Source organism: Lissotriton helveticus, chromosome 1_1 (genome assembly GCF_964261635.1).
Source record: "Lissotriton helveticus chromosome 1_1, aLisHel1.1, whole genome shotgun sequence".
Classification (NCBI taxonomy): domain Eukaryota; kingdom Metazoa; phylum Chordata; class Amphibia; order Caudata; family Salamandridae; genus Lissotriton; species Lissotriton helveticus.
The window spans coordinates 2,110,715,220-2,110,736,984 of record NC_136057.1 but is presented as its reverse complement, the minus strand read 5'-3'; the positions used below and the strand labels follow the sequence as shown (position 1 = coordinate 2,110,736,984).

The 21,765-nt window shown below is 40.2% G+C and overlaps 1 protein-coding gene across 5 annotated transcripts in view; it reads left to right on the top strand.

Moving 5' to 3' along the window:
* KYAT3 (kynurenine aminotransferase 3) overlaps positions 1 to 21,221 on the top strand; it is a 548,094-nt gene extending 526,873 nt beyond the window's left edge. For all 5 annotated transcript variants that reach the window (XM_078646064.1, XM_078646028.1, XM_078646047.1 and 2 more), the window contains 2 exons: positions 7,128 to 7,214; positions 20,765 to 21,221. In XM_078646064.1, coding sequence (XP_078502190.1) covers positions 7,128 to 7,186 — 59 coding nt within the window. In that variant the 3' untranslated portion in view covers positions 7,187 to 7,214; positions 20,765 to 21,221. The remainder of the gene's footprint in view (positions 1 to 7,127; positions 7,215 to 20,764) is intronic.
* Positions 21,222 to 21,765: the final 544 nt, after the last annotated feature.

Below are 21,765 nucleotides of genomic sequence, written 5' to 3'. Positions count from 1 at the left end.
CTAGTGAAAGCACTTTGGGAGCAAACAAGGCTAGTCAGCCTAGATAATTGATCTTGTGTTTTAGATTTTTTTTTTGTTAGCTTAAAATTGATAGTTTATTTAATACTACATATATGAATTCTGATGGCAGGTGATACTATCCTTTCAAACAGCACATACAAATGTATCAATAAAACATGTTTAAACCCATCTTCTCATGAAGGTTATTTCAGTGTGCATGCTTTGATAGTGTTTTGATTGAATATGTTTTCCTGAAACCAGCGAAATTGTACTTTATTTTTGGACTGTCTAATTTATTGTTTAATTCAGACTTTCGCAGTAGGGGTTCTGAATTGTATTAATATCTAGGATCGAATTATCTACTGTACACATTTGATCAACTTTTATTTCAAGAAGGGTAGTACAGTTTGTCCTATGTATCTTGACCTCACTGTGTGGTCTGCCCTGAATTTGGTGCCAATGCCCAATATGACTCGAATCCTGGTACTAAAACTGACACCTAATTATTTGGCAGACTCTTAAAATAATCCAACTTTACCTCGACAGAAGTTACGTCATGCACCAGCACTGACGCAATCGGTCCAAACTCATTCTGAATCCGGACACTACCCATACTGGGGAGTCACCTCCAAACCCTCCACAACTTGTTTGGATCAGACTGATTAAAACAAACATAACCTTGGAGATGAAAATGGAGATATGATGAATGATGCCCAATATTACAATGATGTTAAGTTGTACATGGATTTACAGGAGGCCAGTTGATTGGACCACCCCCAGTGACGCTGGGTTTAGTTCCCCCCGGTCCCTCAATAGAAGAATCCTCTCCGTCTGCTGTGGTCTTCCAGCCAACATTTTTTACCTTAAGTTACCATCCACTGAGGTCAAGACTAATGTGCGGGTGGAATTTCTGCAACCCAGACAAGTATCCATAGAACCACTTCTCACTTTAAAGAAAATCTCACTGACATGTTAATGGGCACCTGGGCCACATTTTGATCTCTCTCTCCAGTAAATATGCAAGTGGTCAGATGCCACAGACCTGTCCTACTATACACTGCCCTCCTGACTCTAGATCCTAACCTTGAAAGCCTGGTTGTCCAGACCTCTATGAGCCGCCTGAATACTAGCTAATCTCCTACAGTTCACCGACAAGGGATCAGAATGTATGGAAACATTCAGAAAATGGATATTGTCTTCTGCCAGTCTCGTCCTTCATTCTGTTAATACCTCTTTGGAAGATACTGGCATGTGTTGTGGGATATGGGCAGCTAGGTCATGTGGAGAGTTCTGTACTACTTTAGTGTAGAACATACAGGATCAGAAAGATGCTGCGAAGTACATTATTTCTGGGCTGGACACTACTGACTGCTTACTCCAAGGTAGCAATGCATCAAGTGGGTCAGCCAAATTGATCAACAGGGTTGCGCTCTGCCATTCTTGTCTGACCTGGTGCATATTCTACCTAATTCAGAGCGGCTATCAAGGGACTATTGTCCATTTTACAGTAGAAAGTCCAAACTCTTTTGGACAAAAAAGCCATAGAGAGTGTTCCAGCACCATGAATAGGGACTGAATGTTATTTCTGTCACTTTCTGATGCCAAAGAAGGCCTTTGTCCTATTTTAGATATTTGCCCTCTCAAATTCTTCCTGACAGACATATTCAAAATGTTCAAGGTGGCCCAGGTTCTATCTGATCCAATATCAAGAAGACAGGAGGGTAGCGCTAGACCTGTAGGATGCTTATTTTCATAATCCCATTCTGCAGCCACCACAGGTGATACCAGCGGTCCAAGCTGGGCCAAAAACATTTTCAGTTTCTTTGTGTTCATGAAAGTGATGGCAATGGTCGCTGCACACCTTCAGAGGGCAGGTATACCTGTTTTTTCCTACTTTGACAACTGGCTTATGTGTCCGCTACAGACTACTGTGGACAAAGTCACATTTGACTCCTTCACAGATGCTTACGTTAATATGAACCATTCCTGAAATAGTGCAGTATTGAGCCTTCCCTCTGGTTCAATGAGCTCAGGACATTTGTGCTGTGATTCTGATGTTTTAGTCTCGGCTCTGGGTCTCAGTGAGAGTGGCTCAGAGACTTCTTGGCCTATTGGTGTCTTGTATCCTGTTTGTGGACTATGCTAAATGGCACATGTGGGCTTTGCAGGCGTCTCTAAGGTATCAGTGGGCTCAGCACCAAGGGAACCTGTCGGATTCCAACCAGGTTTAGGAGGAGACTGCAAAAGACCTGCAGTGGTTTGACCACAATCTGGCCAGCAGCAGATGTTTTTCTCTTTCTAAACCCAGAGCGGACGGTGGTGACTGATATCACTGCTGGGTTAGGAAAGCCACCTGGAAGAGGTTGTGATCAGAGAACTGTGGTCTACGGTGGAGACCTGCCTCCATATTAGTCTGTTGGGGATACAGGCCATTCAGTTGATGTTTAACTGGCTGAGCTGTCGGGGTATCTCCCTGGATGTAAACCTCCTAGCCTGATCTTTGAATGCCAGGGCAGTCGAACTCAGCTGCCGATGGCTAGCAAATCACGAATGACACTTCCATCTGGAAGTGGTACAGGTCGTCTTCCAGCAATGTTGAGAAACTTGGCTCGATCTCTTCGTCACTGCAGAGAACGTGCAATGTCTACATTTTTACACACTGGAGCTCCAAGAAGGCTTTCTGTCTTAGACACATTCTTTGTCTTCATGCAGCTACACCTCTTACCCTGAGTTCTAAAAAAGATCAAGAATGACCAGGCCTGTATTATCCCCAGGGCTCTGGATTGGGCCAGGAGACAGTGGTCCTGAAACTTCTAGGCTTGAGCAGCTGTCCTCCAATCATGTTGTCGCTTCAGGAGGATCTTCAGTTGCAGCAGCAGGGCACGATCCTGCACCTGCACATTCAACACCTCCATGAGTAGAGATTGAGCCGCAAGAGTTGACTGATTTTTGATTTCCCTCCCAAAGTCATGGCTGCGATTCTATTGGCCAGTATTCCTCTACAAAATCTATTTACTTTGGGTGCTGGGATAAATTTGTAGCCTGGTGTAGTTCCCGCTATACAGACCCATCACACATAAAGTTGTCCGATGTTTTGTTATTTGTGCTGTCTTTAGCACTGCAAAGACTTGCCATGGGAACTGTTAAAGGTAACCATCAACCCTTTCGACCTTTTTGAGTTTGTCAGATCAACCGTCCTTATTGAAATCACCTATTGTGATGTGTTTTCTTAAATGTTTATTTCACATGATTCCACCCAAACCTTTTGTCTACTTTACTGAGACCTTGATTTGGTTCTCACATTTCTTATACGTACTCAATTGGAGCTTATTCTCTGCTGTCCTTTTCGTCTCCTGCCGCTTAAAATGTTCATACTGTTTGCGATAGCTTGATTTTGTTGCATGAGTGCACTACAAGCTCCGTCCATTCAGGCGCCATGGCCACTTTTTTCTGAACAGACTAGTGCTTGGAATCAGAGTGACGTTCCTGCCAAAGTGTGTGACTCCCTTTCATGTTGGCCAATCCATTACTTTTCCAGCATTTTTTGCTCCGCCTTACCCTTTGAAGGATGAGGAGACTTAATCGCTTGAAGAGCAGAGACTTCATCGTTTGAACCTCAAAGAAGCCTTTGGTTTTTACAGTGATAATATCAAGGACCATTGCATGGATGATCAGCTCTTTGTGTTGTACTCTGGGACAAAGAAGGGTAAAGCAGTGTACAAAAGGACAAATAAGGTGCATGGTCCTCTGTGTTGAGATCTGCTATCTATTGGCCAAGAAGAAGTCTCCAGAGGGCCTGATGCTCATTTGACCAGATCAAGGCCGCTTCGACTGCGTTGCTATGCACAGTGTGTGCTCGGAACATCTGTCAAGCCATGATGTGGCATCCATTCAGATGTTCATGAAGCAGTAATGCCTTTATAGCCAGCTCCATAGACAAAGAACAAGACTCCCACTGGCCATAAATTTCCACAATGAGTTAATGATTACTAACGCACATGGTTCATTAATTGTGTTCAGTTACATTACTTACAAGTGAGTAATTTAACCTAATTTATCGTGATAGTACCACATTTTTCCACATACTAGACAATATGAAGAAAAAAAGTACTGAACACTCCTATGTAGTCTGCACCTGCTACATGTTTTAAACTACTTTTAAAGATTTGTTGCTGCAGTTCATGTAGTGCCTTGATGAGGACCAAAGTCTTATAGAATGAAACCCGCAGTTTCCCAATATTCAGTAAGCAATTTAAAAAGTGCCATAAATGGTGTATGCTCCTCATTCACAAGTGAGGTGCTGACTCGTTTCAACCTAAGTGACGGGACCCGAGTCAAATGAGGGCTTCATCGCGGCAAAACCAAAGTATTACTACAGGACACCGGTATCTTTTCTTGGAGTTAGACACACATTGTTCACATGAGTTTGGCTTAATCTACTGTTTGTCATGATAAAAAGTGATTCTTGCAAAGCCTACCCATGGTCATTTTGTCCCAGAATCAGGAATTCCTTATGGTCCTCATATCACCAAATATATGAAATGTGTCCTGAAATGTGACTCTCCTGGGTGATGCTCCAAGGCATGAAGTAATGAAAAGTTATAGTAGGGCCTCTTTAGGAAAGCCTTCGTTTTATTGGTGAGTGTGGGTCCTAGATCTGACCCTGTATGAGTGCTGCACTCGTTGGAGCAATAACATTGGGGGCACATGACTCTGTGAGTAAGGCCTAATATTGAAGCGGTGGGGTACTTATAAATTGTGTCCCCCAAATGGGGATGGACTGCGGCTCAGCGGCTTGGACAGTGAACTGACCAGTTTTATTGATGTCGGTCCCCAAGATTCAAAATAAGCCTGTCTCGAACAGTACCATACAATAAATCATGTTCAAGACATGGCTACATTAGAATTCTATTGTGTTGTAATTTGTGATCATTTTTTATGAGTTTTTCATATGTATGTGTTAACAAATGGTGTTAGCACAATAAATTAGGTTAAATTGTTCACTTGTAATTATTGTAACTGAACACAATGAATTCTTTGTGTGTTCATAATCATTAAATCATTGTGGTAATTTATGGCAAGTGGAGTCGTGCTTGTCTATGGTCTTTGTCTAATTAATCCCTGTGTCTAAAGTGGATCAAACCTTAAATAAATAGAATACTTACTAGCCAGGGAGGGGCACTTTGCTCATTCGGTCCTGCAAGACTTTTTGGTCTGAGCCACACCACAGACCCTTCATCTTTTGTTATGATTTGATAACGTGCATGAATCACCGCGACCCGGGTAGCTCTTTTTTTTTAAAGTGCGCCGCTACCGAATTGTCCTCGCACTAGGGGCTGTCGGGAAGATTAAGCAAGCAATTGCCCAGAGTCACAAGGTGCTGGGCTAACCTGCCACTGGCGCCGGGGATGGAACCGTGAGCACCCGTGTTCGGGAGTCTGCCACCCTGGCCGCTGCACCACACCTCTTCCACCTCTTCTCAGCGCACAGTCAGCACAAAAAAGATAAAACTAAATCTAAAACTGTATCATTTTTAGTGCTTTCCAAAAGTTACTGTAGTCAAGAGCAGGTTCTAACAGAAAATGGCAATTTGTTCCAAAAGATGGGGGCCAAATAGGAGGAAGATCTTCCACCACATCTATTCTTACTGGCAGCCAATGTAGAGATTTTAAAAGGAAAGAAGAGGCTGTTCTAGATGGTCTAATACAAATCAACCGTGCTGCCGTGTTTTGCACGAACTGTAATTTCTACAATAATGACTCATTGGCACAAGCCAGTAGAGCATTGCCGTAATCCAGCCGGCTCACAACATAATCCTGTGCGAAGGTCTTCCTGGCAGATAGAGGAAGAAATGACAATGCCTTCTTTAGTTAGTGTAACATGTAGAAGCAGGTACCGACTGTAGCTTGGACTTGTTTTCATGTCAAAGTCCTGATCTATCTTGACTCCTAGGTTTTTTACTACCTTGATTGGGATGGGGCCTAACTCCTGCAGCCACCAATCTGGAGTGCACATGGTTTGGGCTTTCCCAAACAGTAATCTCTGTTTTCCCTGAATTCAACAGGAGGAAGGTATCCGACATCCACTCTGCAATCACCTTCATACCAGCTGAGAACCCGTCCTTCACTTTGTCAAAATCTTCATCAGAGGACCTGACCAGCTGAGTAGCGTCGGTATACGACAGTATATCAAGCCCATATGCTCTGATGAGGGGAGGCACATGAATGTTAAATAAAGTAGAGCTCAAGCATGACCCTTATCGGACCCCTTTATCGACCGGCCTGAGTTTGCCTTGGGAGTTGCTGCTTTGGTGTCTATTCATAAGGTGAGGAATCTGCAGTTAGAAGTATCCGTTAGAAGAAAAAATGACTTACCTCCGGGAATGCTCCTTCTGGTGGATACTCTAACTGCAGATTCCTCTCCACCGGCCCACCTCCCCATTCTGTGGAATTGTCTCTTGTTCTGTCTGTAGAAAGATCCCAATCTAGAGATCCACACACTGTCACATCTCTTCAATTGTATGACTCTATGTTCAATGGAGTGCCAGCATTCTGGATTGGTTCTTATGTATCACTCTTGCGGGGAAGATGAAGCCAACACTGAGCTGCACAACGACACCTGTTGGTGCACAGGAGCAATGCTGTGAACATTTCCAGAACCTGCCTAGTCTTTGAGGGTTACTCACAAGGTTAGGAATCTGTGGTTGATACAGTATCCACCAGAAAGAGTTTTCCTGAAGATAAGTAACTTGTTCTTCAATACATATTGCTGCTTTCACAAGCGGTTTTCTCACAGAAATCTTTCCACCTATAATTCAGAAGAATTTTTGTGTGCAAAACATGCTGGAAAGGGTTAAAACATGTTGTTTTAGAAATCAGTAAAACCATCCTCTGTTCCAACAATACAAAACTTGCATCAATACCCTAGTAAAACCAACCAGTGGGAACAACCATGGTAAAAAATATTTACCACTTGAGGCTTTACCAGCAAAGTAATTCACCAAACTCAGAATGTATATTATATATGCATGTATAACAAAAAGGCCAAATGACATCTAGCATAACAGAATTAGTGTGGGCTGTTAGAATGTTGCTCATTGTAATCGTTTTTTTTATTCATTTTTGTAGAAATTGGCAGCTATCCCAATAAGCGCATTCTGTGGTCCAGAAACTACCACGCAGTTTGAAAAGTATATACGTTTTTGCTTCATCAAAGTAAGTTGATACTTTTGAAATTGTTGATAATCTTATCTTGTAAACCTCTGTAAATGCCTGCACGGAGTCTGTGAAAAGAGTAAAATGCAAAATGCTGAAAAAAACTGCACGTTTCTCCAATCTAGCTGCAGTTTTTAATATCTAGAATATTATTTATCTTTTAAGCCCACCCCCAAAATGGCTCATTCCACCACAAAGTAGACTATTTTTGACAGATGGCTTTAGAAAATAACAGTATAGTGCATGGGCCAAGTGATCTCTCTAGATTTCATTTACAGAGTTTTTTTTATACATAATGCTCTTATTCCGATGTGATGCTCTCAAAGATAAAGTTTTCCTTTTAAAAAAGTAAACCAAATAATGTAAAGCACGATTAAGAAGCCAATAGCATTACCTTTCAAGTACGGTTACATTTACCTGAACACTGTATTTCATATTTTCTCTGTCATATGTGCCCCCAAAATGCCACAAATGAACCAGGATTGAAAAGGATCAACCTGGATCATGCGTGAAGCCCAAATTATGAATGGTGGTCCCTGGACTAGGAGTGTCCGTATTGTGTGGCCAAAAGTTATGAGGTCACAAGTAGGATTTTCCTTTGAAGGTCATTTCGTGTGCTTTGTCAGAGTTGAGTTTAAGGCAGTTTTTTGCCCAGCTGGATTCAATGAAAGACGTACATTCTCACAAAAGAGATGCAACATTGTCAAGCACACCATTAATCCTTTGAATCTATTTGGATATAAAACCAAAGAAAAGGGTGAAGAGGCGACACCAAGACATTACAAAGTACATAAAACCTCTGACATTCTCCAAGTAGAGAGTAGTATGCTGAAGTAGAGAGAAGTGCAACTGTTTGCCATGTTTAGATCTCGCCTACTGTTTACCAATATTAAAGTGGTCTTTGAGTCAGATCATTGCTTACCATTGGATATCTTTCTTGTCACTCATTTGCTAACATTTAATTTTTAGGGTGAAAAAGTTAATACATCAATAATGAAATCATTATTTCAGATTCAGGCAATACAAAAGCATATCTTACATTGCGTTCAACAGCATATTACATTGGATTTGTACCTCCATACGGAAAGGATAGATTAATATTGATCACATGAAAACCTTACTGGGCTCCAGATCTCTTGGCCTCTCCTAAGACCTTCTTTCTCTTTACTCTTATACATGAAATGTTCTATAAGAGAACAGGCCACACATATTTCCTATCATTGCCAAAAGGTTTGCAGGATCAGACTAGCCAGTCTGGAACAATATAGACTCTAGCTATAATAATCGCCACCGAAATGAATTTGAAATACACCTTTTATAATAAAAATACAAAAAAAAGATTGGGACCTGGCATCAGTCCCTATTTTCCTGTGCCATCAATGCCAATCCAGAGCGTTGCTCTCCTCAGGGAATTCTCTTCATGATGTTCGTCACTTTACATATTTTCTTATTGGGTGCAATGCAGGGAGCTACCCCCTAAACGTTCAGATTTCAGACCCTACAGGAACTGTGATGGACAAATATCCATCATGGATCCGCACAACATCTGTTTTTGGTGTCTGGGGTCAGGCCACAACATCAATCCCTATGCATCCTGCAGAAGCATGCACCCAAGGCCATACAGCAACAGGAGGCCAAGTTCTTTACTGCTCAATCACATGGAAGTAGCTTCAACGGTTCATCAGAAAAATAGCTGTATCAAGTAGCCATGACTTTGCACTGTGTACCCAAGCAGCATCAGGACTTCTTGCTACACAACAACGTAGACAGTTTAGATATTCAGATGTGGAAATCTTTTCACCTGTTATAGGGACTCACCTCAAAACGTATTTATTTGAACCGTAATCGTATCCAGTCTGGTGGTTCGTCGCATAACATTGTTTTGAGAATCTTCCTGCAAAAGTCTCCCCCATCACTTCATTTCTTGTATCGTATGCTTTTTCAAGTGCAATATTAAGGGACCCCCTCTATGAGACCGTATGGTCAGGGAAAAAGAGGAGAAAGAACATACAATAGTATCAAAAATTTCCCTCATCGACCAAATTATTTACATACAAGGATTACTTCACATCGTTTTACAATTCAATTAAAAAAGTACACCTTCTAAACACAGCAGTTTTTATCAAAAATACATTTTTATTTGTATCAAAAAGTTATTCATTATTTTTTATTATTTTCCTTTTCTTTTTTTAATTAAGTCCATTTAACAAATAACAGAAAGTAGATTTCAGTTCTACAGTGCATATGTTCATTGATACATATTTTTCTTCTAATTCAAACTGTTTCTAAGACAATCACATAAAAAATCCTAATTAAATCCCCCTGGATCACTTCATTCATGCACATCAACTCTCATACCACTACTTTCACTCTCACATCATCAATACCAACTATATCCCAACTAGGTACTCAAGATGTCTCTATAACAATGTATGAGACCCAGCACTAGAATGGGTCTCATACATTGTTATAGAGACATCTTGAGTGAACAGTATGAATTAGAAGAAAAATATGTATCAATGAACATATGCACTGTAGAACTGAAGTCTACTTTCTGTTATTTGTTAAATGGACTTAATTAAAAAAAGAAAAGGAAAATAATAAAAAATAATGAATAATTTTTTGATACAAATAAAAATGTATTTTTGATAAAAACTGCTGTGTTTAGAAGGTGTACTTTTTGAATTGAATTGTAAAACGATGTGAAGTAATCCTTGTATGTAAATAATTTGGTCGATTAGGGAAATTTTTGATACTATCTTATGCTTTTTCAGACTCTTCTCTCCTCAATCAACATGAACTAATATGAATCCTGTGAATACTGAACAGGAATGTCATTCGACATTAAGGCCCTTATTTCAGGTGCCAGGGGCATTTCCAAGTAGGTTGGAGTTGATTAACGATTCCGATTTGTGCAACTTTGCTACATTTCAGTGTCTTTTTCCCGACACAGATTCCTCCAGGTGGTAACATCTTTCCAACTAGTACCTATAGGTTTTTACACAGGAAAAACAAATCAGTAATTGGGAAAGCAAGCCGATTTCAGGAACATCCTCAAGTTTCTCAATATTCCAAACCTAAATGGGGCAGTAAAATTGTCCGAGAAAAACAACAAGGTGCAGTATTTTTTTTTTCCAGAAGGTGATTTTAGATACCCTAAGTCTGGGCCTATCTTGTTGCCTGTTACTTTTCTAATGTAGCAAAGGGTCTGATGCCACATTTTACCGCATCACTAGATTAAATTGAAGCCATCATTAACAAATTAAAGGAGATTCTTTACAGTTGCATAGCAAGGGTGACCTAGGTCCTAAGGCAAGCAGGTACATGGGCCACCCTTCCAGTAATTATGGGCAAAGTACAGCCACAAGTAGGAGAAAGCGGGCTTTCACATTCCTGGGCCCCAGTGCTGCTGCACCTGTTGCACAATTGCCAAGTACAATTGTGGACCTTTAGCTTTTCTGTGCGATCTTTTCAAACCAAAATTATTTAATTATTTTCCTGTCACACATTTCTGTTCTGTGCTATTTTTGATGACCAAAACCTTAAAGAATGCTATTGTTGCTGCTTAACCCCTTGCATGCTCATGACAGCCCCCGGCCGTCATGCGTCATGGTGGGTGTGTGGGAGGACGGCCGGGGGCCGTCTGAATCCCGCCCACTATTCAAATTACTCGCATAGTGCGAAAATTCGCACCGCATGCAAGGGTTTGACAATTCGAATCCAAATTCTCTTTATTCGGCTGTGAACAGCCATAAAAGCGTTCAAGACGTGTAAAAGTAGCAATAAAATACATATGTTATTAAAGCATGCAAGTAAAATGCATACATTCATCAGGTTTGGGATAATAATAACGAGCAATCTGGATATAAACAGGCTGAGATGAATAAAACCGAAATTAATACAGAGTCAAGTACTGATTCATCGATGTCCTGGAATTAATCTAAAATCATTGACCTCCTAGAGTGGACTGTCGCTTACCGATCCAGAGCCCTAAACGCCCTCGGCCGCCGTGATCTATTCAGGCGTGGCCCAATCTTCAAAGCCATTGACTGTGCGTTCCTCCCTCGGACGCCGCACCTTTTGATGAGACCAGGGCGTCCAGTGACTCACGGAATCCACACCACGTGAGCCACACTGCTTAACATCGACAACCCTGTCCTGATGACGATCCCGACTCACGGGGATCGAAACGCCGTCGACATCACAGCGCAATTTTAGGGCGCTCATTTACGTTTTGTGCTCCCGTATAACTGTTTATTCCACGATTTAAGTGAATTTAACTTAACCCTGCGGAGCCATCACTGTAATTTTTTTTGTCACTTCGCGTCGTTCACGCTGTTCACTATTTAGCACTTGCGTCTTCACTTTCCACCAAGTGTATATAGTCTTCACTCACCACGTGCCCTCGGGTTGTCACATGATTTTCTCTGTACAGTGCTGTTTAACTGTATTACCATGTGTAACACCCCTCTTTTACTTTGTTGAATAACATACCTTTAAATCATATGAGCCTCCTTGTCGCCTGTTTTTGTAATGCAGACTGCATACATTACATAACTGTCTTAAATTGAAACCTGTTGGGAAATGTTATTGTTCTAACTTCACACCCATCCCGACGTGGTCTATGGGTTTACTCCTGTTGTTCTTACACAGGTTTAGGTTGAGGCATTGATACCTATACCACTGCAGAATCCATATTGACATTTATGTAACACGTTATTTTCAGTGACCCAATCTACTACTATATTATACAAGACTCTGCATAAAGTTTTGGCTGGTATATTGAACAGGTAAATCAAGCGGTAACAGTTAGGCTCCACCATGCGCTTTTTAAAGATCTGGACTATGACTGAGGAAGCCCAGGCGCGGGGGGATAAATGACCTGTTCAGGCTGTTATAAATGTTTGTCAACAGTGGGGCCCAAAGATCCATGTTACACTTAATAATGCCAATTGGGACCCCATCCGGCCCGGGTACTTTCCTTCCAGTGCTCTCCTGGACGGAGACCTTCACTTCCTGTAAATAAATGGATGGTTTGACAGTCTATTTGCAACATAACATTAAGTCAAACTTAATTTGGGGGGTTCAGTGCATTACATTAAGTGAGAAAACAGTTGTCATTTGAGAAAAACGAGTTGTTTGCAAGCGTTTCTGATACTTTTGTATCTACACAAACCATTCAACGCTGTATCCTGTAAGACTCTGATCTCTTGAACTCACAAATATTTTGCTTCCTAGACCAAAGAACGCCAAAGGCAGGAGGGGACTGTGAACCATATATTCTCCTCGAAATCACTGTCTTGCAAAATCCCTTTCCTTACTTCTGTTTCTCATCGAACAGCAATCCTGCCATGGCTTAAAATAATGTACCCGTTAGTTGTCAGTTGCACCCAACTGCTAATCAACCTGCAAAAAAACAGCCCTAGTTTGCTAGGCTAAAGTATATATCTGCCAGAGTCTGCTTCATTGATACCCAGGTCAGGACAGATGGGTTTTTGGTTACTGCAACAATGACAGAAATGCTTGTCTTCGATTCTAAAGCTCATGGCACCAGATGATCACTGACGATGGACGTGAACCAAAATGGGTGAGAAAAGTACAAAGGCTAAGAGTGGTGTTTCATAAGTACTATCCTTTAAACTTCAAATGAAATAAACTATCCTTACTCGAGGGGCTAAAAAAAATGCATCAGTAATCCAGCACCAAGAACTACTGATATTACAGCGTTGGTAATTCTACTCAGTAAGTACTGTAATTACAGTGGGTACTGATGTTTCTGCACTGATTCCTGCATGTTCTTCACGATTATGTGCCATGTTCCCCTAAGCATGTTTCACTAGGTTGGTGCCAGGGTCAAAACTGCTCAGGGAGAGGAACTCGAGGTACAGCATCCCTATTCGGCCACAAAGAAATGATTACAACCTCACCGTAAGCCTGCCTTGGAATAATGCCCTGAGCGTCAATAAGTTAAATATTATACATTTGAGCACAGAACTCCTGTAGATGGATTATGCCAATGTCAGCTACACAGAAGTCCCTCTTTTGCTACTAGTCGAAAGATTGCAAGCAAAGTTTAACTCTGGATGGAGACAGTGTCTAATCAAGCAGCTGTTGTGGGACAGAGGACTTTGCAATAAAAAGCTTTATAAATGCATTAAAGACAGATTTATGTACACCTTACTGTATATGCATGTTGCTTCAAAAGGTATGTATATTGGCTGCCAAGTCTAGCAAGAGCCTGAGCCTATAACTACCTTCTCAATCTTTAGGTACACTTCACAGTACAACAAATTGCCGACATTGCTTAAAACGAATCTTTCACCTTAGTGATGACTCATCTGAAGCTTCACACATTATTTTTTTTTCTCACACCACTGCGCTCCAAAGTGTCAATTTGTGGTATCCTATGTATATTTGTTGTGGGTGTTGCTCCCAATAATTTGGAATGTTGAGGTATAGTATTGGAATTGCATTTATATAGCATTTACTACCCCTTTTCAGCACGTCGTACGCTACTCCAGAACCCAAAAGAATTAGTGGTGGATTAGTATATGGAAATAGGAGTTAATCTGAGCGGTGGAGCTGTGAGTCGGTTAGCTGGATTGAATAGGATAATGGAGGGATACAAGGAGGAAGAGCCTGGAAAATGTTATTTCTGAGTCAAAGCAGTAAGATGAAGTTTGGGATGAGTAAAAAGGAGAGATGAAGGAGGGAAGAGTCTCTAAAAAGGGATTAGAGAGATCATAGTAGTAAAAGACGTTTGGGGTGAGTCAAAGGAGGGGTACATGAGGGAAGAACTGAGGAAGGGTTTTAGAATGAAGTTTGGGGTGAGCCAGGAAGGACAGAGGATGAAAGAGTCTAGAAAGGGTTATTTTGGAGATGATAGTAGTAGAGTGAGGTTTGGGATGAGTCAGAGTGGGTGTAGAAGGTATAATGGGAGAGGTATATGGTGGGGGAGAGCAGTGCATTGAGAGAGTGAACGTTTTTTTTTCTGTGTATATGGGCACACCTCCTGTATAAGCAAAGAGGCAGCAGGGCACAAGTCCTGGTAACACTAGCATCAATTAGAGATGGGAATAGATCATACACACACGCAACCACCCCCCCGGACCGCAACATGCAGAAAATAAAACACAACTGATGCGCCAGCACGACACACATCTATTAGCAAAGACTGCAAGGAAGATGCTGTAGGCTGCAACAACTGCACCCAAAGTCACAGACCAACAGCACAACATACAATAACTGTTAAGCATAACAACATGGAGTAAGACACCCCAAACAAAGATATACAGCGGCAGATGTCGAGTTACGCCTCCTTTGACTAACACAACAATATGTTTTTTAACTGAAATGTTGTAGTAAGTGGTATATTTAGAAGTGCCGTAAAGCTAAAGCTCTGTGCATAACTATTGCTTATCCGAGCCATGTTTAAGAAAAACTTGTTGATGAATCACCTTTGCACTACGTTAATATTATTCGAATAATTTAGACAATTTAAAACGAATTGCGTCTCATCACAACTTTTAAAAATATTTACTAGCAGAGGAACTTTCAAAGCACATTTATCCGATAACACCTTTCAAATAGCATTAGTTTCTACTGCAGAGTGGGGGTTGGGACCTGATATTAAAAACAGATTAACACTTTACACACTCACGCACCTGTGCCAGACTCGCTCACTGGCAGCTATGCTCATTGCTCTCCATGTCTACGATAGTCCTCCGACTCTGACCTGCCTGCTACCGTCCTGCAAATATGCCCAAACAATGGCATGCAGCAATCCACAGATAATCCAACACACAGTGATGAAATCATGCACACTACTGTTTAGTTTTCATGGTGCACCATAAGGCATACATTTTCTTGGTTTCTACAGTGTTGCAATAATGCACACTTTCTTTAATTTTTTCAAGCACCTTTTTTTTTAACCCTAGGACTCTTCTAATACATAACTCACACTGCAAGTGCCCTACCTGGGAGGCACACCTGTCACTAGGACCAATACCAACGTGCACATTCCTGCAGCAGGGGCATTAAACACGATGATCTATCTATGATTTAAGCCTGTGATGGAGGCATGAAACATACACCTCAACAGTATGTGCATTAACCCATCAGGCTGTGTGAATGTTTTTAGGACCAGTGACCTGCGGCCTACACATTTATGGCTGCAGTCATTATATTTACCACTGAACTATTTCACCCGGGTTAGTCAGAGGGTGTTAGATTACACACACTCCTGTACATTAGGTGCATTACCCTCTGCTTGCATCTCTCATATTTTACCTGTATCGCCCAAGGCTTCTATATTTTCCCTCTGCTTTCTTTTTATTTTCATTACTTTCACTTTTCTTTCCTTTTCTACCCTTTGTTTCAAGCTGCTTCCCTTTGTCTGAAGCCTCTCCTTTCACCTTTGTTGCTATGTTTTGCTGATTTCTCTCATTCCTTCTCTTAAACTACGATATATTAATTTCCACCAATTTAGCATTGTCCACTTTTTCCACATGAACTCTTTCACATTCCACTATGTATGTTTTTTTCCGTATTTGCCCTTCCATTGTCTCTCTTTTTAATTGCTTTGCTTGTTCACTTTTTCCTTCATCCTTGTTGCAATTTCAGCCCCCCTCAGATTTGTATTTCCTTTTCTCCCCACCTTCCTTTCTGCCTTCTGTGCATTGGGCACAGGTTATAGCCGGGACACTCCTGGGAGTATGTTTCAAAATTTGAGAGAGACCCCCTTGCAACCAGGGGAATAGGGTACTTAAACAGTAAAGAAAAATGTTTCTTCCATTGGTAAACCGATCTTAAGTAGGACAACCTAGAGTAGGTGTCTTGGCCAACTTAGTTTTGAGCCAACTGAAATACTTCCCTAACTAATACACTTAAACAACAGTGATGTAGTTCATTATTTATTATAAAAATATATTCATACAAATACAGTTGAATAGTTGAAAACCGCTCACAAAGAGCCAAATGATAAAAATACACAAACAATTTTGCTAAAATACAATCAACAATACACGTAAATTTCAAAAACAATGTAATTAATTTGCATTTGTGAAGCTAAAAGAATAAGAAAGAGAAAAGAGAGACATATACAGGACATAAAACTTGTCAATTGGTGTTGCACGTTTTTAAGATTTCATATAAACACAATCCTGGCAATATATAATCATTGGTCTACAGGCTAGGTCTTTTCTCCCTTGACCGTGCTGTAGGGCGTCGACGCGTTTCGATGGTCTTATTGATAAGTTACCATCTTTATCAAGACTATAGTAATAAGTCTCTCCCACTTATATGGCATGGGTTGGTTGCCCGTAGTATAGAACTCCTGCAGGTAAACATATTGCCATCAGTGTCTTACATATAGTTCATTCTAATTCTTACATTACTTTTCCATATTAAACATATTACCCTCAATGTCTTACATCCAGTGCATTCTACTTGTTACAGCACTTTTCACTGTTGATATTCACATTGCTGATATCCTAACATTTCTGTGATATTCACAACACTTTGTGCCTAGCATATCTCATGTCATTGCACAACATCTTGATGAGCCTCAAATCATAATCATGCATGTTTATCCAGATGATATCGCTGCTAAAAGAGTTTAGAACATCCTAACTCACTCGTATACAATTGGATAGCCTCATTATTCTATGTTGGATCTATCCACCCCTGTTTGTTACACTCTAGGAACCAGTCTCGCAAGCTTCTAATTATTTTCATGTAAGCATTCCTCTCTGTTTGCTAGAACTGTTCTTCTTTTATCTCTTCTTGGCAGGTAAAAGCCCTCGTCCCTAGATCATTCCTAATGCATATGATTTTTTATATAATTACCTTTTACATATTACAGGCTTTCATACTTTTTCTGCTTAAGTGATCGGGTTCTCATCTTTGTTTATATATACTGGAAAATAGATAGATTGTTATTAATGCGACAAAATAATCATGTATTACTTTTTTTCTAGCGTCAGTTGTTTATTTACCCTCATATCTTCGTTCTCTAACCGCCGTTTGTTGGTTTTGGGTGGGTATCCCTCTCGCACGCTTTACTAAAAACAAACCCTGTATATCCTTTGGATACGAAACAGAGACCGAGAGTTATATACTTGATTTAAACATATTATATTGTATGGCCGCACGTTTTCAAATGTTTAAAACACATCGCAATTACCTTTGATTTTTAATTTTGGCAGTGAATGGTCCGTTACACTATCCACTTTGCAAATTTTTCAGCGGTATTCTCACAGGACTGGTCTGTTAATTCTCTGCAAACCACAAATGTTGTGTGGCATATTAATTCCTACACCTATGCCATTGCACTTCCTATTTAGTATGAGGATAACAACTCTTACCCCTATTGTAGAGATGTCGCGCCTTCTGCTTTTTTCTGGGGCGGGTACCTCTTTCTGGTTTCTCCCTGCACACTCCTATTGAAGTGAGGTAAATGGTATATAGGGTTAGTACTCTATATCCATTTGGTGCTGTTACTGTCTAGCTACCTTTATTCTATTTCTAATGGGGGTGGGTTCTTACCGGTATGGAACAGGACCCTGGTCTCCCGCGCCCCTCGTATTCCTCAGGTTCTCAGTAAAACGAACGCCGATCTTCTTGCGCCAAAAAACGAATAGACTGTTCGGCGGTTTTAGACCCTATTTATATTAAATGTTAAGGTGTGCTATTGGCTCTTAAAGTCTTGTGCCAGGTGAGTCGTATATTCTCATTATTGACCCGCGATTGCACCCGTGTTTAGTTCCGCGTTTCAAGCGAGTTCCAAGCCTCGCTTTGAAACGTGGCCATCTTTGTTACAACTTTAAAGGGAACACGCGTTCCATTGGAGTTATATTATCAGCGTCTTCGTAATCGCATTGTTCATGTTGTAACCGGATAAAGTTATACTAGGTCTAAAACCGCCGAACAGTCTATTCGTTTTTTGGCGCAAGAAGGTCGGCGTTCGTTTTACTGAGGAATATGAGGGGCGCGGGAGACCAGGGTCCTGTTCCACACCGGTAAGAACCCACCCCCATTAGAAATAGAATAAAGGTAGCTAGACAGTAACAGCACCAAATGGATATAGAGTACTAACCCCCTATACCATTTACCTCACTTCGATAGGAGTGTGCAGGGAGAAACCAGAAAGAGGTACCCGCCCCAGAAAAAAGCAGAAGGCGCGACATCTCTACAATTGGGGTAAGAGTTGTTATCCTCATACTAAATAGGGAGTGCAATGGCATAGGTGTAGGAATTAATATGCCACACAACATTTGTGGTTTGCAGAGAATTAACAGACCAGTCCTGTGAGAATACCGCTGAAAAATTTGCAAAGTGGATAGTGTAACGGACCATTCACTGCCAAAATTAGAAATCAAAGGTAATTGCGATGTGTTTTAACCATTTGAAAACGTGCGGCCATACAATATAATATGTTTAAATCAAGGATATAACTCTCGGTCTCTGTTTCGTATCCAAAGGATATACAGGGTTCGTTTTTAGTAAAGAGTGCGAGAGGGATACCCACCCAAAACCAACAAACGGCGGTTAGAGAACGAAGATATGAGGGTAAATAAACAACTGACGCTAGAAAAAAAGTAATACATGATTATTTTGTCGCATTAATATCTAATAACAATCTATCTATTTTCCAGTATATATAAACAAAGATGAGAACCCGATCACTTAAGCAGAAAAAGTATGAAACCCTGGAATATGTAAAAGGTAATTATATAAAAAATCATATGCATTAGGAATGATCTAGGGACGAGGGCTTTTACCTGCCAAGAAGGGATAAAAGAAGAACAGTTCTAGCAAACAGAGAGGAATGCTTACATGTAAATAATTAGAAGCTTGCGAGACGGGTTCCTAGAGGGTAACAAACAGGGGTGGATAGATCCAACATAGAATAATGAGGCTATCCAATTGTATACGAGTGAGTTAGGATGTTCTAAACTCTTTTAGCAGCGATATCATCTGGATAAAGATGCATGATTATGATTTGAGGCTCATCAAGATGTTGTACAATGACATGAGATATGCTAGGCAAAAAGTGTTGTGAATATCACAGAAATGTTAGGATATCAGCAATGTGAATATCAACAGTGAAAAGTGCTGTAACAAGTAGAATGCACTGGATGTAAGAAATTGAGGGTAATATGTTTAATATGGAAAAGTAATGTAAGAATTAGAATGAACTATATGTAAGACACTGATGGCAATATGTTTACCTGCAGGAGTTCTATACTACGGGCAACCAACCAGTGCCATATAACTGGGAGAGACTTATTACTATAGTCTTGATAAAGATGGTAACTTATCAATAAGACCATCGAAACGCGTCGACGCCCTACAGCACGATCAAGGGAGAAAAGACCTAGCCTGTAGACCAATGATTATATATTGCCAGGATTGTGTTTATATGAAATCCTAAAAACGTGCAACACCAATTGACAAGTTTTATGTCCTGTATATGTCTCTCTTTTCTCTTTCTTATTCTTTTAGCTTCACAAATGCAAATTAATTACATTGTTTTTGAAATTCACGTGTATTGTTGATTGTATTTTAGCAAAATTGTTTGTGTATTTTTATCATTTGGCTCTTTGTGAGCGGTTTTTAACTATTCAACTGTATTTGTACGAATATATTTTTATAATAAATAATGAACTACATCACTGTTGTTTAAGTGTATTAGATAGGGAAGTATTTCAGTGGGCTCAAAACTAGGTTGGCCAAGACACCTACTCTAGGTTGTCCTACTTAAGATCGGTTTACCAAGGGAAGAAAAATTTTTCTTCACTCCTGGGAGTAGCCACGCGCTTTATAAATACCATATAACATAACAACATATAGTGAAGTGACAAGAGCAGCCGAATGACCTTGGCTCATGGAGCAGCTGATTGTGAGCTTGTGGTGAAAGGGCTCCCTTTACAAATTCAATAAGACCTTTTGTTAGCAAATGGCTGCTGATTAGGTTTCCCGAAGCTCTGCACTTTCTGTAGATGCTACGGATGAGTAGGGGTGGAGCTGCAAGTTGAAGGGGGCCCTTTAGGTAAGGCCAAACAATTGTACAGGTCCATGGAATGCTCGTTTGTATTTGTATTGAGGAACAACAGTGGAGGTGTCGCCTGTGTGTGTTGCGGTGGTGTGCTGCAGTTGCAAGCCGATAACATCAATATATTATCTTAACTATTGATGCTCATTGTTGTCCTATTTATGAAGATACGACCTACTTGTTCATTATCTTTACACAACGTAATCTAAAAATGGCGACCTCTTAGGTTTTTTTTGTGGTTTTTTTTTTTAACACTGCAGGTCCAAAATAAAATACACATGTGCAGAACGAGTCCTTGAATACTCAAAGTTCGTGTTAATATTGTACTTGAAGAAGGAAAGTGTTAAGAAAATGGACTGTATATGTAATATGCATATTAAAACTTGAAAATGAACTCTTTGTAAAAGAAATGATTTCGTTTTAGAAATGAGCTTTAAAAGCCCATCACTATTACCTTTATGTAATGTGTTCTATTGGTTCTCTCCTCCACCTACAGAAAGACAGCACACTTGATTCAGCGGAGGCCATTCTGAGGAACTGGACAAAAGAGAATTCTTGATGACTGTGTAATGTTTGTTTTAGGCTGAAAATGGTTGTTTTACAGGGCTGTATAATTTTATGTTGGGGGTCATGAATCAAGAAATTTGATATTTGATCTCTGGGAAAGATTAAAAATACATTTAGTGTGGACAAAATACACTTTAAAATAATGTGCGATTACTGCTTTCTACATTTTAACTTGAAACAAATGATTGTAATTTGGAATTAAAACTGTTGTAATCTACGATATAAATAGCCAGTTAGACCATATTTTAGTGTGAACACACAGAAACATAGCAGTTAGAGCTGTTGGGTGAATAGTGTGTTTTCTGTAATTTATCTCCCCATTCTAATGGGGTGTGAACTTTTTGTCTCTAATAAAGAAATTGGCGCCACCTAATATCACTCATAGATCCTGTCTAGTCTACGTCATATTTTAAATATTCTGCTGCAAGCCAGATATGTCAACATTTTGTCTGGGGCAGAGATCCTATCGAAAGTCATGGTTGGCTTACAGCTATTTGAAACTGCACTTCGTAATGTAACTTTCTGAAGTGGTATGCGCACAATTTTTGATAGATTGTTCTGCATCTAGAAAGTCTTTTTTATTTTTAAGAAACAATATGCAAAATGAATGTGAGCTTCACCTCCTTTTTCTTAAAAGAAATTAAGCAATATGTGTTTACGTCTGGCCTACTTTACTGTCTCAATTATAGAATACAGTAATGCCCTTTTTGATTATTTTTTTTTATCTTGACCAGACTTGTAGTAGATGGTGATGCATTCATTGTAGAAACAGCTCAAGCAGTTTGAAAAAGAGGAATGTCATTGTGGTGTCAAAAAAATTTGCTGATACGTCATTTGTTTATGACTTACCTTACAAACACTATTACCAACTAGACACGCCACTGCATTGCATAGTTGGAATGTACACAAATGCAAGCCACGGCACAATTA